At 39.7% G+C, this 21,450-nt stretch overlaps 1 protein-coding gene across 2 annotated transcripts in view; it reads right to left on the bottom strand.

The window, feature by feature from the left end:
- Positions 1 to 21,450, bottom strand: part of LOC122970967 (PH and SEC7 domain-containing protein 1-like) — a 77,307-nt gene that overhangs the window by 8,587 nt on the left and 47,270 nt on the right. For both annotated transcript variants that reach the window (XM_044337346.1, XM_044337347.1), the window contains 4 exons: positions 12,286 to 12,329; positions 4,243 to 4,436; positions 2,719 to 2,789; positions 970 to 1,127 (listed from right to left, as the gene is read on the bottom strand). In XM_044337346.1, the coding sequence (XP_044193281.1) occupies positions 970 to 1,127; positions 2,719 to 2,789; positions 4,243 to 4,436; positions 12,286 to 12,329 (467 nt within the window). The remainder of the gene's footprint in view (positions 1 to 969; positions 1,128 to 2,718; positions 2,790 to 4,242; positions 4,437 to 12,285; positions 12,330 to 21,450) is intronic.

Here is a 21,450-nt window from a genome sequence, read left to right as displayed (position 1 = left end):
GCAGCCAATGTTTGCACTTTGAGGTACTTCAGCCTCAAGACGTGGTAGTTGCCACTTGGTTTAAAAAGCACAAAGTTGGAGGCACACTATTGTCTAAAATATCAACCTACTCCTTAATATTTCCTTAAAGGATGGGTTCACAATTTTTCAAGCTGTCTTAAAACAACAGTCAGGAGCCCAAATGAACATTGAAACAGGTTTTGCTGGCTGTAATTGTTCCTCCTGTTCATACTGACCGTTAGAGGCAATTTCAATGTAAGTGATGGGGGGCAAAATCTACAGTCCTTGTTTTGTGCAAAAATGTATTTAATAGTTTATCTGAATTTAATATGAAGCTTTGGCAGTCAGAGTTCACCAAACCAAGTGATTATCTTGCAACATGATGGTATTTTTAGTACAAAGTTCCCTCTTTGTGCAGCTCAGCATAGAAACACTGTGGAATTTTGAGCGATGATAACTTCGGAAGATCCCCACTTGACCTGACTAACTCAGACTGCTGAAGTCTCATATTAACTTTAGATAAATATTTGAATACATTTTTGCACAGAACAAGGACTGTGGATTTTGTGCTCCATTACTTAGACTGAAATCGCTTAAAGAAGGGATCTTTTTAAGGCTTGTATGAACAAGAGGAATGATTGAAGGGAGCAAATCTATTTCAATGTTCATATGGGCACCTCTCTATTGATTTAAGACATACTTGAAAATTGAAAACCCCTTGCCCAAACCACAAAGAACAGCTTTAGATCAAAAAGTGCCAAAATGTGGATAAGTACAGGGCTGCCCACATACTTTTGGCCATATATTATAGTTTGGACAGAGACTACAGGTCAGAAAAACTAACAAGGCTCAAACATTGACCTTGCAAAGTCAAGATCAGACCAGGGTTAAGGTCTCTGCTGTTGTGATTGAGGTTTAAATAATTTTGGTCCAGTGAGCAGCATAAAATGGGCAGACTGGTGGACTCACGGTGCCTGGAAGAGATAAACCCTCCAGTCAGCGGTTCGCAGGTAGAAGACGTTGGGCCTCTTGCTGTAGTCTGAAGCTTTCATGGCCAGAGCGTGATGGATGGACACGGCGTTCTTCAGGTCCTCATCAGATAGCTGCTTATCAGGCCTGTATTCTCCCTGGCGTGACAATTACAAATAGGAAATGAATGTTATGATTAACACCTAGAGGATATTAACACTTAGTAAAGTTGGTGTTGAGAGGGGAAAGAGCTGCACACAAACATTAGTACAGCAGCTACGCCTATTAAAAACTACTGATAATTAGAGCGCAGGTGGGAAAGCGGAGGCCGAGTCCTTCTATCCATCAAAATGATTTGAAATGCTTAAATGCAATTAAAACAACTTATTTCATTTTGAAAACAGAGGAGTCTCTGCTGCTTGACTAGCAACATTAGCGCTGAGTATCATTTGAATTTTTTTGATGCAGGCGCCGAAATGATACCTGAGTTTCGATACTGCTCCCAAAATGTACGTTCTGTTTTCTCATTTTGAGCGACTATAATCAATATTTTTATACTCAGAATGGATCGCAGGTGTTGCTAATAGTGCCAAACCTAAAGAGAATTATCACCTGTTTCTAGAGCTCCTCTCAACTCTTTGGTTCACTCTTGTTGTTCTCATAGTGTAATTTTTTGCCATTTTCAGCACTGGTGCTGAGCAGGTAGTGTACAGTGGGAAAATAGCTGCCTGCTGTGGCCCAAAACGACCCTATGAGAGTGCTGAGAGTGAACCAAAATGGCAAAATTGCAGCTGTATAACTAAAGCTGAAACTCACTATAAAGCCGAAGAAAGCTGCAGAGTCACTGATAATTCTCTGTAGGTACTACGACCCATGACCAACACATTACACACTGTCATTTCATACACTGTACTAAGAAAAATATTGATTATAGCTGTTTTAAATGCTGTCTAAACACAAACAGCCTAACATGTGGCCAATAGGCTAAAGTTGGAGACATTTTGACATAATTTAGAAACTGACTGATTAAAGAATAACTAAACTTTCAATGTCAACTTTTGGTACGTAACAGTTTTATATGTGACTCTTTGGACACATTTCAGCCCGAAAAAGTTTTGAGGTTCGATGCACAGACTTGGAGAACAAAGTGTGTGTCTAAAAGCTCCCTGAGTGGTTGATGTATTTTTGTCTCCATTCAGGAGGAGGTTGGGGCAACAGAGTCCTGTTATGCTGGCAGTCTGCCCCCCTCCCCCCCCCCCCCCCCCCCCCCCCACACCAAAGCCAGACCCATCGCTCCTTATGGCTCCTCTGCACAGTGCCAGAGCCTGACTAGCTGGCCTGGACATTGTGTCATAACACTTTTTAGACATGAAAACAGGAAATGGGCTCCAAAAAGTCACTTCCTTTATGAGTCGTCACTGTGAAGTTATATTTTTGTCCTTCATAATTTATTAAAATAAAGCATTAAAGGGGATTCAGTGTACGCAGGTAACATTACAGTAAAGAACTTTTTTTTCTAAAGTGATATCCACCATGGAGATAAAGATTCACCTTCTGTTGTAAATTTGTTGTAAGCGTGAAAGTAAAACTGAACGTTTATGGAGATGTAGTCACCTGTTATTGAAAAGGTTGAATAATGAATATCAAGTAGTAGCTGTTACAAATTGCTTTTCATTCGGCTTCTCAGACCTTCTTTTATTGGTGAGTGTACATACATAAATACACTCTGTAGTAATGTGAGTGACTTACTTTTTGCAGATAGAGAATTAATCCTTTCAGGATGGCGTAGAAGGTCTTCCACCCTCTCTTTCCTCTTGGTGCTGTGAGGAGAAGAAAAAATGTAAACATAACGCCCGTAGTTACGGATATATACATACTATATCATGCATACAGCTGTTTAGTTTCTTAAAAATGTAGTTTTGCACAAAAAGCATATAAATAGATAATAGATGCAGAGACATGAGGTCAAGAAACTAAAAGCTTATGCAGTCGATCTTCCCCCAAATCGTTGTTAAAAACAATATAAAAGACATGAATTGGTAAAATAAAGGTACAAATAAATACAAAGGAAATAAAGGAAAATACAACACACAAAAAATAAACAGAGCAACGCAGCACCATATTATTATATCTACTTTAATTTACTGTGTCCTCTATGGATTATGATAAAACAGCCAACACACTGTTTTATCATAATCAAAATTACAAGGCCATTTAGTCTGCAAAACTTAAGTTTAGACTCTTGTTCCACTTAATTAAATCCAACTTTCTTGTGAATTAAACCACTGCACAAAGTCTTGGAGGCACAGAAAAAGTTGAGGGTTTATTTGGAGATATAGATCACAACATCATGGCACATCTTAGATCAGTCTATTACTGACTTGATGCTCTATTTTCGTATTAACATGATACTTCATTATGTAACATGTGATCACACGGCCAAAACCTTGTTTTGATTAAACTCTGCAGGCTTCTCTACCTCATACTAACACCACATGACTTCTAAACTTCTCGTGTGCACTAGAAAACTACCTTTTTGCACCTATCCACCTATGTGCTCATGTCATGTGATCGAAAGCTCCAAAACAGCTACTAAATGGATCTTGAGGTTATGTTGTTTTGCCAATTGCTGTTTCCAACGTAGGGTTACTTATTAAGACCTTTTTAATACCACATAGAATTCAATTTAATACCTTTTTCATGGTCACACTGGTCAAAAATGATGGAAAACCATAAAGAGACAATAAGGCCTCCAATTATTTATAAGTACATTAATTTATTGACCTTTTTATCACATTTTTGTCAGTACTTCCCAGCTGCATATAACAATAATTCTTAATATAATAATGAATCAATTAACGTGACCTGGACCTGGAAAAGATGCAGAAAACTGATAGATGGATTAACCAATTACAACTACAGGTTTTGCTAAAACTGACACTTGCTCTTTATGACATGATGAGCGACTGTAGCTAGCAGTAGTGACACGTCTGACGGAGCACAATCCACTGTTGCACCAGTCTCCCTTGCAGGTTATCAGTGTGTAATGTCTCTCAACAGCCGGCAAACACATCCAAAAGAAGGTTACAACTAATGTTACTGTCTACAGGAGCAAGAATACCTTTGTATTTAGAATTTAAGATGTTTTAATACCTTCTAAGGCCTTTAAGGGAACTGAATTCAATGCTTTTTTAAGACTTTAAGCCATCCAACGTCAAGAATGAACTTTGAAACTCAAGATGGAAACCGTAAATCAGTGCGTCTGAAGCGTACTTCTCTTGCCGTCCGAGTCAGCGTGGACTTTGCGGACCAGGAACCCGTTCTTGTACAGCAGCATTCCAGAGGGCTCGACCTCCTCCGACAGGGGCTTCTCACTGCTGCCCTCCCGCTTCATCGATCTGGAGGTGTTGGAGTCACACAGGCTGTCCCCGAGCTCCGAAAACGACTTCCGCAGCTCTTCCTCGTCGCTATGGAGACAAACAAAAAAAAAAAACAGATTCCATGGTGAGCAACACTTATGTGTCATGTCTCATTAGCGCGACGCGAACAAACACATCATCATTCATCCTGTCCGTTTGCCACACACTCTGAGCTTGTTACACAGCGGGTCCAGAGATCTCTCACACACTTTCTGTGGAACTTATTTCATGCAGCACACATGAGTAATATCGCCGTCCGCCACTTGTGTCTTGGCAGAGCTTTTGTTGCACAAGACGTTTACAAAGCATCGTGTATCTGGGGGAAACCTGAGTGAATGAAGCCGTCTTCAAAGCTTTAATTGTGTGTTTTTCCTCTCTCTCTGTGCTCTGCTCCTGCTCTCCTGAGAAACAGTCCACTCTCCTTGATCAAAAAGTACCACAGTAAAAGAGTGACACCATCTATCTTGTTCTCCAGCTCCGAGGTGAAAAACAGGGGCATCTTTACCCGGGGGAGGGGAAGGGGAAGGGGGGGCAGTTCCTCTCAGTGATGCAGACACATCACTGCTACTTCTTCCTCCTCTTGATGCTCACAAGAAGTCCTCTTTGCAACAAAAATTAAGGTTTTGCATCAAGAGAGGGAGAGAATGGAAGCTCCTTCAATCAATTTCCAATTAAAATCTCAAATTAGCAGCTACAAGGATGAATGGTGCTAAAATATACCTTATAGAACAGTAAATATCAGTCACTTTAAAGGCAACATGATGGAGAAGCCTTTAAAAATGCTCATCAAAGATTAAGTGGACCTGGTGGTGAGACTCAGCAGATAATCTGTTTTTTAAGATTCTGTTATAAATTATTGCTGCTGTTTGTAATCATATTTTTTCCTGGTAAAATTTATTTTAATTTTTTTTTTTTTTGCTGTTCACTACATTTGTTTTATTGTTTTATGTTTGCACCTCTTGTGCACCACTTTGAAATGGGTCATTTTGCTAAATGTTGTATAAATGAACTTTCTTATTATTATAATTCTGCAAACTGTATAGTGATATTGTTGTATAGCTGGACTAAATTGTACACTGTTCACCTGTTGTGCTTGAGCGGTACTGTTACTTTATTTTCCTTTTTTTTTTGATGGACTACAGTTTGATGTCATAGTTCTTTAAATATTTATTTACTTTCTATTTTGATTTGTTGTTTTTCCTTTTTCCTTCAGCCTCTGACTCTTATAACACTCTGAGGCAGCGACGCTGCAGACTGAACTGCAGAGTAATCATCTCTCCGGTGGTGAAATAATACGCTGCTTATTATGTAAATTATTAGGAAAGTGCTTCTTTGTGTTTCTTGATCTTTAATCCAATGCTTTTTTTTGTAAACTGCTTACATGAACCGCTGCAGTTAAATGCTTTATATTAAAGGTTAACTCCTAAACTTGAAAGATTTATTACAACTTGGATGTTTTTCTCACAGTTGTGGCCGTAATTCCTACTGTATCTGTAATAATAACATACCGTAGTAGAGAAATCTGAACGAGAAGTCAGTCGATGAAAGAGGTTATAAACAAACTCCAGATTAGCCAGATTTATTTGAGAGTGTTTACATTCAGTTTTACCTTCATATGAAGTGGTTTAGATAATCTGGATTAATTATTGGCTTTTATTACAACCTGTCTGATCATCTGACAGCATGATCTCACCATAATTGATAGGACTCGTAGTAAAAACTACAAAAATGTTGTAATAAACCAAAATAATTCTGTACATCTAATAGAAAAAATAGTATCAAAGCAGCTCACCTAATGTTTGAAACTGGAGCCCAGGTATGTCTGAGGCTGTAATATAGTTTACCAGACTACTTTCTTTATTAAAGCAAGTTTTCAGGTGCGGCTGCTGGATTCGAAGTTTCTGTGCAGGCTGCACATCGCTCGTTAGAGACGGGCCTTGAGGAGCCATCTTTGTTAATGAGGATTCTGATGAGCTCCGGCTGCCTTCAACTGCAGCTTTTTTTCTTGCTAACTGCTCTCATGTGAAGTCTGTATATGTGTATATTTGTCTCTTTAGACTTGTCTTTTCTAACTTTCTTTCCAAAAAAGTGACGAGTATACTTATATTGCTGTTTAGAAGAAGATAAATCTAGTTTTACTTTCTATTTATTGCCCCTCGTAATTTGTATTTATCTTGTAATCTTGACTTCTGCTTCCTGCTTTTTCTATTTTTAATATATTTTATTGCCATTTTTTAATGTTTTATCTTTATCTATCCATATTCCTTACTCTCTGTTTTTGAGTTGTGCTGTCCAAACATCATTATTATTATTATATATGTATAAAAGTAGATTATAAATAGTGAAAGAGAATAAAGATTTCTACTCTGTTTTTAAAGATTGACAACACTCACAATACACGTCGCTACAGCAGTGATAATCCCATTCTCTTCTAAATAATCTCGTACAATGCAACCTGTGCGTCCTTTTAGTGTTTTTAAAGGGATTTGTCACATTAGCAGATGATACGATGCTTTAGGCTACAACAGCAAATGTCTCTGCATCTGTTTATTGAGGAAACGTGGCGATTCCACTTGTTACCTCACCAGGCAGCACCCATGCAAAAAGTTCAGCCCGAAAATAGAAAAAAAAATGGCTGGATGCTGAACCCCCCCGAGACCCCGCAATGAGTAACCAACAGTACATAACAGCAGTTAACCCCCATGCAGGAGCCAGAGAGAGACAGAGAGGCAGAGACGGAGCCAATGAGCATGTAGCCTGTTGCCTGGTAACTGCCGGCCTGCCTGAATCCCTTCTACACAGAGACAAAGTCGAGAGGAGCTGGAGAGAAGAGGAAGAGGGAGGCGGAGGGGCGGGGAGGGAGGGAGAAGGGGGGGGGGGTTGGATGGAGAGAAGTGAGGAGACAGAGACAGAGGGGGCGGTGATGGAGGGGGGGGGGGGTGAAAGAGGAGGAGAAACAAAGACAAAGCTGATCCTTCTCAGATGGCAGAACGTCATCAACAATCATATGAGCGAGAAAGGAAAGGAAACAGGAAGCGAAGAGAGGAGAAGAGAGGAAAGGAAAGGAAAATACAGAAAATAAGGAAAGAAAAGAAAAAGAAAAGACGGGAAAAGAAGAAAGGAAAGAAAAAGAAAGAAAAGGAAAGGAGAGTAAAAAAGGACAAAGTAAAATAGAGGAGAGGAAATAAAAGAAAAGAAAGGGAAATGAAAGGACTGGAAAGGAAATGAAAATAGGGGAGAGACAAGGAAAGGATAAGAAATAAAGAAAAGAAAGGAAAGAATATTAAAAGAAAGAAAAGAAAAAGAAAAGAAGTGATTACAGGAAAGAAAAGTAAAGGAAATGAAATGAGAGAAAAGAGAGGCGAGGAGATAGAAAGGAAAACATAAGACAAGAAAGATGAGAAAGAAAGGAAAGAAAAAGAAATGACAATGAAAAGAGAAGAAAAGAAAGGAAGAGAAAGAAAATGAAATGTGAAGAAAACGTGAAGGAAAGGAAACAAAAGAAAAGTACGAAACAAGAAAGAAAATGACAAGAAAGAAGAGGGAAGGAAATGAAACGGAGCGAGAGAAAAGAAAAGCATAGAAAAATGAAAGTAGAGAAAGAAAAGGAAAGAAAGACGATTACAAGAAAGAGGAGAGATGGAAAGGAACTGAAATGAGAGAAAACAGAGGAAGAAACAGCAGAAAAGAAAACAAAGAAGACAGGAAAAGAGAAGAAAAGGCAGGAAATGAAGGGAGCAGAAAAATGGAAGGAAAGTAAAAGAGAGAGGAGGAGAGGAAAAGAAAGGAAAGAAGCTGCAAACCAACTTACAATCTGTGTACAAATAACACCGAACACCAATTTAACGCTGCATTTTTAACCTTTTTGCATGTAATTTAACACCGTTAGTTAAGTTTAGGCACAAAAACCACTTGGTCAGGGTTAGAAAAGATCACAGTTTAGGTTAATAAAATGACACTAAAACACTAAAATGAAATAAAAACATCAAAAATGCTGCATGTGACAGTAAAAATGTCCAGTTGGTGGTCCTGAGCAGTGCTCTCCTCCCCTCCATCCACCCAACCCGCCTCCTCCTAATAAGCCAAAAATCACCTTATAAAAGGAGAGAAAGTCGTATTATATAACATCATTTCTCTGGGAAGGATTGACGCATCACCTGCGTGCAATTTGAAAAGTGTTAAGTCGTGTTATTTGTGCACAGATTGAAGAGAACGAGCTGGAAAATGACAAGAAAGAAAAGGAAAAGGAAATGGAACGAGAAAAAGAAAGTTGAGGAAATAAAGAAAGACGAGAAAGAAAGAAAAGAAAAAGGAAAAGTAAATAAAGGAAATAGAAATACAGGAAAAGAAAAGAAAGGATGTTGAAGCGATGTGAAGAGGCGGCAGGTTAACGGTAAACAGGTTGGCCACATGGAAGAGGTGCATGCTGGGTTCTTTGTGCTGATGTTGCTGCATCAGTAGTCAATAGAAACACATTATCTGTGTCACCGTATCAAAAAACACTCCAAACACAGTCAGGAGAAAGAAGACATTAATCCGTCAATACACTCTCTTATACATGGCTTTTATTCTTTTTTGATATTCATACCATTCAGAGAAGGGTTTATTAAAAATAGATTTCCTATTTCTATTCATATATACTGTTTAAAGTCATAAAGTGACTGAAATGGTTTGTCAGTTAGTTGATTGACAGAAAATAAATAGTAATTTATCAAGAAAAAAAGAAAAAGATTTCCTGATTCAAGCTTCTCAGATGTGACAATTAGTTACTTTTCTCAGTTTTCTATCTGTTTTATGTCATTAAAATTGGCTTTGAACACGTGTTTTTATGCTGCAGTGGTTCATTAATGGTTAGTTGTTTATTCCGCTAGTCAACTGATAGACAATATTTACTGCAAACAATTTTGATAATCAGTTAATCGTTATTTTTCAAGCAAAAACATCAAACATTTGCTGGTTTCCAGTTCCTCAAATGTGAGGATTTGCTTCTTTTCTCAGTTTTCTGTCTCTGCAAATGACTTAATTTATTTCATTACTGTTTTATTGCTATTTGTTTACTATCTGTCTACCTGTCCATACTCCTTTTACTGTGTTTTTTAAGTAGTGCTGTACATTAAACATTATTATTATTTATTACATGATATTATATGATATTACATATATGAAAGTGTATTATAAACAGTGTAAGTAAAAGAGCATATGGATTTGTATTCTGTTTTTAAAGATTGACAATACTCACAATACACATTGCTGCAAAATATCAAACACTTGCTGGTTTCAGTTTCTCAACTGTGGGGATTTGCTTCTTTTCTCTGGAGCTGCAACGAGTCTTTTTTAAGGAAATAAATCTCCAAATTCTCTGATTCCAGCTCCTTTAATTTGAATATTTTCCGTTTTTTTAGTCTTCTCTAAAAGTAAACTGAATATTTTTGGGTTGTGGACAAAACAAGACGTTTGAAGACGTCATCTTGTGATTTGGGAATCAGTCATCAACATTTTTCACAGTTTTCTGGTGTTTTATAGACCAAACAACTAATTGATTAATCGAGAAAATAATCGTAAGATTATTTGGCAGTGAAAACAATCGATAGTTGCAGCTACTTTTCTCAGTTTTATTTCACTGCAAGAGACATAAAAAATTTAATATTTGTGTTTTTGACTGTCGGTCGGACAAAACCAGCAATGTGAAGACGTCACTTTGGGCTTTTCTTTTCATAGTTTTAGGACATTTTAACCTCCAAATAATTTATTTATGAAATGAAAACATTGGTAATGGTGAAAAAAAAAACGTCAGTTGCAGCCCAATGATGCGAGTGGATGGAGAACACTCTGCTCTCCTCCTGCAGGTGAGAGGTGGCGATGGCAGACAATAGCAAGACAGGATGATTAGAGCCATTGAGGGAGGAAGAAAAAAAAGGGGATTAGCAGAATAAAAGGAATAACAGAGCAGATGGGTCTCGTCTGTCTCTCTCGCTCATCTACAGTACAGCAGGCCTCCTCCTCCTCTAAGACACGCTCCTCATATCCTTTTCTGAAATGATTTTCCTGCCATTTTCACCTTGTTCTACCCAGATATCTGTATCTCTTCCTGTATCTCTGACTTGTTGCGTCTCTCTTTCGATGCCCACCACCTCTCCCTCCCTCTGCTCTCCACCCCCGCTCCTGAATGAGGAAGCATGTGTGTGTGTGTGTGTGTGTGTGTGTACTGTATATGTCTGTGTTGTATCTCTGTGTGTGTGTGTGTGCGAGTGAAGAACATGTGGGTGCATCCAACTGCACCGTCTATCTCTGTGGGGGTGTGAAATAACATCCATCGCCATGTTTTTGCATTGTGTTGCACGCACCGTGCACCCACACAAACACACACACACACACACACACACACACACCTGTAAATGAGATGTACACACCATATTTCACATCCACAGTTTGTATTCATATGATCACAGCAAGCAGTTTGTTTTAGTGTCTGAAAATCACACCTCTATCACAGGCCTCTGACCACACTGTTTGTGTGTTTTTTTAAGCCTCAATCTGGGAGTAAATGAGTAAATCAATGATGGGGAGACCTATATATAGAATAAAACAGAGCAGAATAGAAACAGTGATAATAAGACATGCGTTAGGACAAACAGAAGCAGCATTTTCAGCATCAGAATTACTGCAGGAGTGAAGTTTATCTGTCGCAGGCAGTTAGTCTCTGTGTTGTGAACTCCTGCAATGTCCCCTGCGTGATGAAATATGCATCAACTAAGCAAGTGGGGTGTGAAAGCGGTGGCAAAAAAGTGACACTGTTCTCTGCCTCCATCCAAATAAGGGGTTTTCAAAACAGAACTCAACCACAGACTGAATCTATTCTGCTCTATTTCAACGATCTTGGTCGGATAAAATATTAAATGTGAACATGTGCTGCCAAAACCCCCTGAAAAAAACAACAGACTGCTGCGGTGCTGAATCCATTTAATCTTTTAATCTGTAATTCTTTTTTTTTTGTTTGGAGGTGGATTCTCCTATGCTTGATGGCAAAGTGTTTACAGGTCTAAAAATGACATCTTTTTTTTTTGTTTAATTCCCCCGCGTGGCCTCTCATGCGGTGGCAGTGTTTAAATAGCTGTCTATATGTCAGTGGAGATGTTTGAACTGGATTGCCTGCCTCTCTGTGGATCTCCTCCTGGATCTGCTCCTCTGACCACTTTTATTCGGCTGCTTCGGGAGCGCTGCTGCTGCTATTTTTGGAAATGTAGTGGGAGGCTGTGGTCACACCTTTGTACAGGATGCAGGTAAAGAGCCATTTAAACAGAGTTGCCTTTCTCTCTCTTTCTCTCTCTCTCTCTATTAGTCATTCTCCTTTTCTTGCTTTTCATATTCACATATACAAAAACCATCATTTACACATACATGCATACAAATATATTTCCTTTGTATATGTACAGTATGTCCATCTGTTAGTGTGTGTGTGTGTTTGCTGCTGAGAGAATACAAGGAGGAAAGAGCAATGCGGTAGCTATGGAGTCGTATCCATGGTGCCGTAACTATGGCAACAAAGCTTGGAAAGCTAGTGACTTAATTGGCATCTCCGAGGCACTCTGAAACTGTGATCCAGAATAGCAACCCTTGACACACTAATGTTTCCTTCACATGCCAGACAACACTCACGTCATTAATGAGGATGCTAACAAGTTAATCAATAATCCCTTATTGTTTCCTGCCCTTCAGGACAATGTGTGTGTGTGTGTGTGTGTGTGTGTGTGTGTGTGTGTCTATGTAGGGTGAGCGTGTTTGAGTTAATAATAGACAAAGAGAGGGACAGAAACAGAGTCACAGAGGAGGAGAAAATGACAAAAATAAGAGTTTAAGGTGAATAATATCAACCTGAAGTCTTTGTAAAATTACTCACAGTGTCCATTGAAGCTTCTGATTCTTGATTGAGTTGTAGAGAGCCTGCAGAGAAAAACCAGAATATCACATTTTCAGATAAATATGACAAATAGCACACTGGTTCAAGTGAGTTCAATTGCAGATTTGATCACATTTGACAGGTTGGGAAGGTATATTGTGTTTTTTTTCTGTGAAAGCTGCACAGTAAGCAAAACTGGCTTCATTCAATAAATTGTACTCAGAGAAATATCATCCTTTTTTCACGCCGCTCAAACTGCCCTTTGCTTTAGCTTAACTAATTTTCTTTGTCAAACAATCCATCAATCATCCGATCAGTCAACCGTCAGTCTATCAGTTACAAAGCCATTATCCCCCCAAGCACCCGGCCTGTCGATGGATAGACGAGCAAATCAATCAGCCAATTAATAATTTAGACTTTGACGTAAACACATCGACCGGCAAAATTAATTTACAGTTTAGGAACAAGAACATGATACAAAATAGAAAAGAATAGAAACTGTAACATGACGAAAACACACATCTAGAAAATCTATTGCATACAGTTTTGATAATCAGTTAATAGGATTTGCTGCATTTCTTAGTTTTATGTCTCTGTAAATGACAGAAAAATGAAATCTTTGTGTCTTGAACTGAAGGTCGGACAAAACAAGCAATCTGAAGACTTCACAGTGGGTTCCAAGAAATCATGATCAGCGTTCCACATATTCACATATTCTGACATTTTATTTACTAAACGAATAATCAAATGATCAAAAAAATAAATTAGGATTAGACTGATCATTAGTTGCATCGAGGAGTTGAAAGAAATCCTCTAAAATTCTATGTATCATTTCAAATTATGATAGCGATATACATCATGATATCATACATTCTCTACAAAATCAATTGATAAACTGTTTATGGATAAAATAACCAGGCAGTTTTTTTTTTTTTATCAGTTTTTGGCTAATCCATCAATTTGAATATATCTGGTGAATCAAGGCAAATGTCATATAAAAATCCAGTATTTCCATAAAGCAGTGCTGCTCAATATCTGATACAACCAGTGATACTGTATTACTGTAAAAGGCAAAGCTACCTCAGTATAAACGGCATTAAAAACTCTTTGACGGTTGATAAACTTATATCTCCCAACAAGGGCTGCAACTAAGGATTATTTTCATTATCGGTTAATCTGTTGAGTATTTTCTCAATTAGTTGTTTGGTCTGTAAAATGTCAGAAAATGGTGAAAAATGTCAATCACTGTTTCCCAAAGTCCAATGTGCAACCTAAAATATCTTTTTTTGTCCTGACCAACAGTCCACAACCCAAAGAAACTCAGGGGTGAATTCACAAAGAATAGATTGTGGCCACTGCTAGCGCCATGAACTCAACTCTCAAGGTCCGATTCACAAAAGTTACAGCTGGCAGGACGACGGCAGAGTAAAAGAGAAAATCCCGACCACCGAGGTGCAGACGGACTCCTCAAAACTTCAGGCAAGGCATTAAATGTGACAGAGAGAAACATGTTTGGGATTTAATATCTCAGTCTGTCAGTGCTGTTGGTGCGGTTCAGTTACCACCGACCCTCTGAAGACATTAATAATTTCACTCTGACAGCATGTGACTATTAGCCAACTGGTCTTTGTGAACTGGTTTTTACAATGAAACTCATTTGCATAGAAAGGGGCTAATTTTGCACTAAATATATGCATATTACCTAATTTAAATAGGTGCAAATAGCAAAAGATGCTTTGTGAATTAAACAGTTTATTTTTGTCTTATTTGTGCAGGTTTAGCGGCTGCAAAAGCCGTGCAATCCTTTTGTGAATTCACCCATCTGTTAACTATCATAGAAGACTAAAGAAATGAGAAAATATTGACATTTAAGAAGCTGGAATAAGAGAATTTTGGTATTTTTTCTTAAGAAATTACTCAAAATGATTATTTAAATTGTTGCAGATTCAACTAACTGATTAATCGACTAACTGTTGCAGCTCTACCGACTGTCCACATGGGTTTTTTAACTGTAGCATCACCAACAAGTTAGCCATATCCCTACAGATGTATTGAATGTAGTCTTCAAGTATGCTTATGCTAATTTCTAAAAACTTTATTTGGGTTATGTTTATGTTTTTTAACTTCACTCTCGCTCTTTTATACCACTTTTCATCCTTTTTTGGGTCACTGTTTCCACTCTCAGGCGAAACACTCTTTTCATTATCATCATAATCAACCCGCTGATAAAAAAAATGAAACCTACAGAAAAATAAGAACACAGCATGGGATAATAAAACAGGATTTTAATGAGGGAGCTGCGTCTCGGCTGTGAAAAGCTTCAGAGACACGGCACATTTGGCTTCAACTCGCTCAAAATCTGTAGTGACAGTCGAGACCTTTAGACACTTCTCATTCAACAGCCCCTGGTGACATTAGCCTGCGCCGGTTGAATGTGATATAGCCACTTGGTTTCACAGCCGGTCTGCAGCGGAGGAGCAGGGGGAGAGAGGACAGCATGAAGCCATCAGACTGCAGTGTTTAAGACACAGTGGATGCCTCTGACAGACAGCTGTGACAGCTGAGGTGATGGAGAGGACACTTACAGGCAGTTCATCACCACCTCGTTCACCTCTGTATTCCTCGTAGACCGAAACCATACATTCCCTCAAACCATGAGGGGGAAGAAACCTCATACTCAGCTGAAATCGATCATTTTCCATTACACTCCTTTGATTAAAGAACTGCTGCTAACGGTCTTCACTTGAATTCTGCTGTTTTAGGGCTTCCAACCTATTATGAATATCATTGTGTTGCATTGTGACTTCTAGTCAAATTAAATTGGATTTATAATGAGTTTGATTCGTTGTGCCTAATCAGGTTCATTTCCAGAGTTTTCTTTGAAACTTGGCCTAATCATGAATACTCATGAATATTAATAACCAGCCAGCCAAGACCATTACAGATTTAGTTCTGGTTTCCCTGCACTCCACTTTAAAATCTTTAGCATTCACACTATGTTTCAAACTAAATGTGTTCATACATTTTAATAATCACGACAGACAGAAAAACAGCTGAGTTCTCCAGGATGCCAGAGTTGGCCGTTTTCAAAGTAGAAGACAAACTGCTTCTGTAGCAGAAATCTAGTCAACATCAAATATTAAAAGTGAATTTGTTGCTGTAAAAAGTGCACTGATCTGCCACAACAGCCACAGATTCTGCCTGCAGACGTTCATCGCATGCAAATGCAGAAAAACTGCTGAATTTTGAAAAACTCGGGTAGTAAAAAGAACTCAAGAGTGTTGGCTAGAGGGCATTTCCCAACAGTACAACCAGAGATGGAGACAATCCAGGACATATAAGTCTTAGACCTACTGGAATATTGTAGGACTGCAATGTGTTATTGCTTTCTGGATTCATAGATTCATCATTTGGGCAATAAATGTCCGAAAATAGTGAAAAATGCCCAAAAGTGACATTATCAAATTGCTTGTTTAGACCAACCAACAGTTCAAAACCCAAAGATACTCAGTTTACATCACAAAATGCAAAGAAAAGCAGCAAATACCCACAAAAGTTCACGATCAACTAATCGTTTGAGCTCTAGTCACTAATAATGACAGTTCTAATATTGGTCCACATTACCATTTAATTTAAGCTTCAAATTTTATTTTTTGATTTTTATATTTTCCTTAATTAAAGTGCTCAATATTACACTGAATTTACACGTACTCCTGTTATCTGAGCATGATTACAATAAAGCACCATGTGACTCCAGAACGACGCATAGGAGCGTTTTCTAATCTGTCGCCTCTATCGGCAGTAATCAGCAGGACATCATTTGTCTGTGCTTTCCAAAACTGTTACACATCACTGTTAAAAATAATGATGTTTTATGATGTGACAGCGCTGTGGTGAAGGTCTGGTTAGGTTCAGGGAAAGTTAGTTTGGCTTAAAATGATCACTTTGTTTAAGTTAGGGAAACAACCTCTTCCACTCACTATTTTGAGTAAAAATGCCTAAAATGACATACCCAGATGAAAATGGCTGCTGAACCACAGTGACTATAAATAAACATAAACATAAACAAGGTCTTGCCAGAAAGGAAACCTCCCAAAGTCCCAAAAGAGATGACATGTTTAGGCATCTCTGGTGCGAACTACATTATGAAAACATTTAAACTGATGTTATTTTTGTAAACACAAGGTCTTCCTGATTACAGCGATACCACATGTGTCCATGTTTACGGAAGAGAAGTGATGTAGTGAGGCAAGAAAGGGATTGTTGGCCAACTGGCAGACGTTGGCGTCCTAGCAGAATTAATGAGGTTAAAGTAAGGCGTCCTTCGTTGTCATGGCTACAATAAAAACCACAGGGCTAAGGTTAGGGGATGATCTTAGATATGGAAACTGTCCTGACTCGCAATTAGAAACAGGAAACCATTAGCCGTCTCTTGTGGCAAAGTCCACTGATGGGTTAATGCCTCCATCCACCCTTCTCCCTCCAAATGAGGAAATCCGTCCACATATAAACACGTCATCTGAACTACATCACTGCTCCGGGTCATAATTACAACGGCTGCTGGATGACATCTATTACTCAAATGTAACTTTATGTCATTTTTGGGCAACTGACATCACAACCTGTTGTGTCATTTTTTCTTGGGAGGACAAGAGCAACAGCAGCAAAACAAACGAGGAACTCCACCTAAGTATCCAACCAATTTTCCTCCCAATCCTGCATAAAATATACAAGTTACAATGATATGATGTGTTTGACAGATAATGACGAACGTAACCACATCTTTAATATCCAGTTAGCATATCTCCAATGGACAGTTAGTCCAGACTTCCAGGGCTCTCTTGGAAGAACAATAGATATTTCTGTTTTTGCATCACGCTGAAATGATAAATAATAAATATAGCACATTAAAACACTTATGAAATATAGTAGGTAGTAAATGATGCCACAGGGATCATAAACCACCCACTGTCATACACTATATTGATGGTTTTCCCAACTCTATTAAGTTTCTGTTAACGTATAATTGTGCATATACTGTATGTCTATATTTGTGCCTGAGCAAACTGATTTACTGCAAGTGGAACATCTTCATTTAGAAGAAAAAAATCTCCCTCTTACTGTAAATCCTGAGGGAACACACAGCGCCAACAGCAGGGGGACTCTGTGGGTTTTAAGGTAGAAGACTAAAGAGGGAAGTAAGTAAATAAAAAAAAAAGGTAGATGGAGACAGAGTATAAACCAGAGCATCAGTCAGTCCTATTCGGTTTCGAGGCTCATTGAGACGAGGATGGATGTTTGTCACCTTCACCTACTTGCTTCATCAACGTCACCAAGTGCCAAGAAAAAAGAGAGCCACTAGCCTTGAGTGGTGGCTTCACACAATATGCTGTGTTTAGCTGTGATGTACGTCCAATCAGGCCGGGCTGTGAGCCAATGTGTTCATCAACCTCCCCACACTCCAGAGGTGAACGTATACAAACTGATAGGATGGCGAATTAAACAGTAAAAGTAGAATTTCAGAAATTTGCAATGAGGGTTTGTTGTGTATTAAACATTACAACATTTTTAGACAACAAACCCCTACAGGACCATTAATAAACCATTGATAAACCATTATTAATGTTATGTTGGGTAAGATATGATTTGTTATGATGTGTAAAGTAGGAAAAATGATTCATCTCTAGGTTTTGGAGATTGGTTTTGATGATCAAACTGAAAAGCTGCAGCGTTTTTGTGACTTATAAAAAGTAAAATTAACAGGAAATAGCTGACAGTTTTCAGTACCTTCCTCCTCTTTCTGGCCTGTGGGTGATTCTGTCCGTCCTGGGCCTTGCCCAGCAGGTCTGGAAACACCAGGGGTTTGAGCGAACGTGAGCGTGGTGTTCTGGGATAGCGGAATGGGTCCATCATCCGGAAGTCCCGTCCGTAGCGCACAGTGCAGAGAGAGCGTGAGCGTAGGCGCCCTGCCGAGTGCAGGCTGTTAACACCAATCATAGTCAGAGAGGAAGGTGAACGGTTCGCACAGAACGTTGGACTTTATCTGCCAAAAACGATTCAGTCTGTATTTTTAAGTCCTGCAGATTTTTTTTTTTTTTAAAAGAGTTCATCCAAAGGGATACAAAGTGTGACTTAAGGTTGGTTTGATCTGGATTCTGTCCAGTAGGCTGATGTGCCAACAGACAGATGGAAGTGAATTCAGCTGTTACAGAAAGCAGCTGGCGATCAGCAGAGATCGCGGGGGGAAGCAGCACATCATCAGGCTGCTGTCAGTCAGTCAGCTGCTATCAGCGAGCATCAAACCCCAACAGTCTCGCCCCTTAATGTCTTGATCAACGCTCACCAGGCAACACCGGGGTGCCCACCTGACGCTGAATTATTGATAAGACAGCCATGTATTATACATGCATGGAGGCGACTCCTTTGCTGGACGTCTCCTTATGTGAAGAATTTCTTCTGCAGGTGCAAATCGGTCACAACGAACGCAATAAAATCCGGCGCTTTTTCTCAGCTCGTCTATTAAAGTTTAATGGAAAATAAACTGCAGGCTGATGCATAAAACTGTAACTTCTCCAGAAGCGGGTAAACACAGACACACACACACATACACACACACACACCCTCTCTACATGGTTTTAACAGGATATGAACCTCTGCCAAGTTACCTGAAGGTGACACCTGTCCAGCTGCCACCTTTTAGTGAACGTCAGTGACAACACTTAGAGATGAATCCTTAAACATGCACTCACATACACACACACATACACAGAGGGAACCAAGCTGACACTCTCACAGATGGTACGAAACACTGGCAGAGGATGAAACAGCTGGGTGCAAAATGTGGAAACAAAGAGGTAAAAAACAGTCATACAATAAGCTCTTTATGCTTATATGAACACAAACACACACAAACCCCCCCCCCTACACACACACACACACACACACACGTAATAGAGGGAGATACAGAGGGGTGGGAGGGACGGACGGCTGCCCTCAGACTTCAGAGCAGGGATTCCAAAGAGCACCCTCGATTTCGTCACAACCCGAGAGATACGACATAAACAAAATAAATTAAAGACGAAGGGAAGACGACAAAGACGAGGCGGATGAGGATGCAGAAACGCTAAGATTCGGCACAGAAGAAGAATGAACGTTCCTGTTGCTCCCACTGTAAAATGGATACCATCAGTTTCACAGTCACAACGCTGATTGTCAGATTATTTCTCTCTCTCTCTCTCTCTCTCACTTCTCCCTCCTGCTCTCTTCTGTCCATGTGTAGCGGTCCGCTGTCATCGTTCACTCCTCTTCGCCCCTCTCTCCGTGATCCACTTCTCTCAGTCAGTATTTTCTCTCAGACTCTCTTTGCACCGGTTTTAGTCTCTTCCCCTCACACATTCGGCGGGTGTGGGTGTTTGAGGGAAAAAACGTCGCTCTCCTGCTGCTGCTGCTTCTGCTGCTGCCGCTGATGTCTTTCATACCTTCCCTGTCTCTGTTGATGGCTGATTTATTTATCTGTTGCAAATCTTTTCATCCAATTCAGCGCTTTTCTTTCTTTCCCTCCTTCTCTCTGCTGCTGCTGCTGCTGCTGCTGCTGCTGCTGCGGAGGCGAGGAAAGGAGAGCTGGCTGCCTGAATCGCAGAGCGACAAAGAAGCAGATAGGGACAGTGCTCTCCGTCTCGCTGCCTCCCTCTCCCTCGCTTCGTCAATGCGTACCTCCCTCCCTCCCTCCCTCCCTCCTTCCCTCCCTCTCTCCTCCTCCCTCCTTCTCTCAGTCATCACCAGCAAATCACAATCTCCCAAATACCTCTTCCACACATACACACAGGCACACTTTTTTAAAAATATACTTTCGATGGCAATTAGTATTCAGCGGTGGTCTTGACGGAGAGACTGGTAAGGTGAGAGGAGAAAGAAACATGAAGAATCGGCAGCACAGTGTGTGTATATGGAAAGGTGTGTCAGACACAGCATCACTGCTATTAAAGTGTGAATTAAAGGAATGGGTCAGCATTTTGGCAAATTTGCTTATTTGCTTTCAGGGGGTGAGATGAGACAATAGACGTCAGCTTCATGTCTGTATGTTACTACGGAGCTGGATTTAGGACATGGTTAGCATAGCTTAGCCTTGCTTAGCATAAAGACTGGAAACGGGGGAAACAGCTAGCTTGGTCCTGTCCAAAGTTTAAAAATACAACTACCAACACCTCTAAAGCTCACTTAACATGTTGTATCTTGTTGGTGAATGTATGTATAAATGCTGCCTTCAAGTAAAAAGTCAGGGCTTCAGCCTCCTCTGAACGCTTTTGTTACCTCTACTTCCCCGTTGTGATGATGTCAGCTTGTTCACGCCGTCTGTTCCGTAACCTTCATGGTTAAAGTTGCTGCTAAGGTTGTTTCATGAGTTGTTAGCTTTGTCCACTCATATATTTCGGATCGGATTTCGGCTTCAACATGTATGGATGTATTTGAGAAGTTGACATTTTGAGTAAAGAACAAGAAAAAGAGCCAAAATCCAACTACTATTGTTTGTTTACGTAGCCTCTGGAGCTGGAGGAAGCTTCTGGGAGCTAATCAGTCAGAACAGAGTGGGCTCATCGAAAGGGGGGCCTTAAAGAGACAGGAGCTTAAACAGCCTGTTTCAGACAGAGGCTGAACTGAGGGGCTCCATAAAGAGCCAGTAACTCTTTATGCAACTGTAACTCTATATTTAACTGTAAATCATGCAAAGATATTCCAGTCGAGCCCCAGAACATAAATACAGACCTGAAAATGTGCATGATACGTCCTCTTTAACCAGCACACTAACTGAATTGTAAAAACGGCAATTTCTGGGAGCAGAGGAAGTTACATGATTGAACTACTTCTTGGCACATTTGGGTGCCGTGACGCTGCCGGTTTGGTGCCAAAACTGGTGCTCATCGACCTGGAAACCCGTTAATTAACTAGTTTTAGAACTGTTGTTACAGTAGGTGTATTTATGGAGTTTGGACAGAGTCAGACAGGCAAGAAACAAGCTGTAAACATTATCACATTTTAACTGGATTACCTTGTTAGCAAGTAGCTGCCTAGTTTCACATTTTTTGAGTATCTGTCCACCTGAAGAACTCTACTTTTAATCCTAACAAAAATATCTGTCTCTTTAGTGGCTAAATGCTCCTCTGCGTG

Source organism: Thunnus albacares, chromosome 20, assembly GCF_914725855.1.
Source record: "Thunnus albacares chromosome 20, fThuAlb1.1, whole genome shotgun sequence".
Taxonomy (NCBI): Eukaryota; Metazoa; Chordata; class Actinopteri; order Scombriformes; family Scombridae; genus Thunnus; species Thunnus albacares.
The sequence above is the reverse complement of the archived record's forward strand: the minus strand, read 5'-3'. Positions and strand labels throughout refer to the sequence as shown.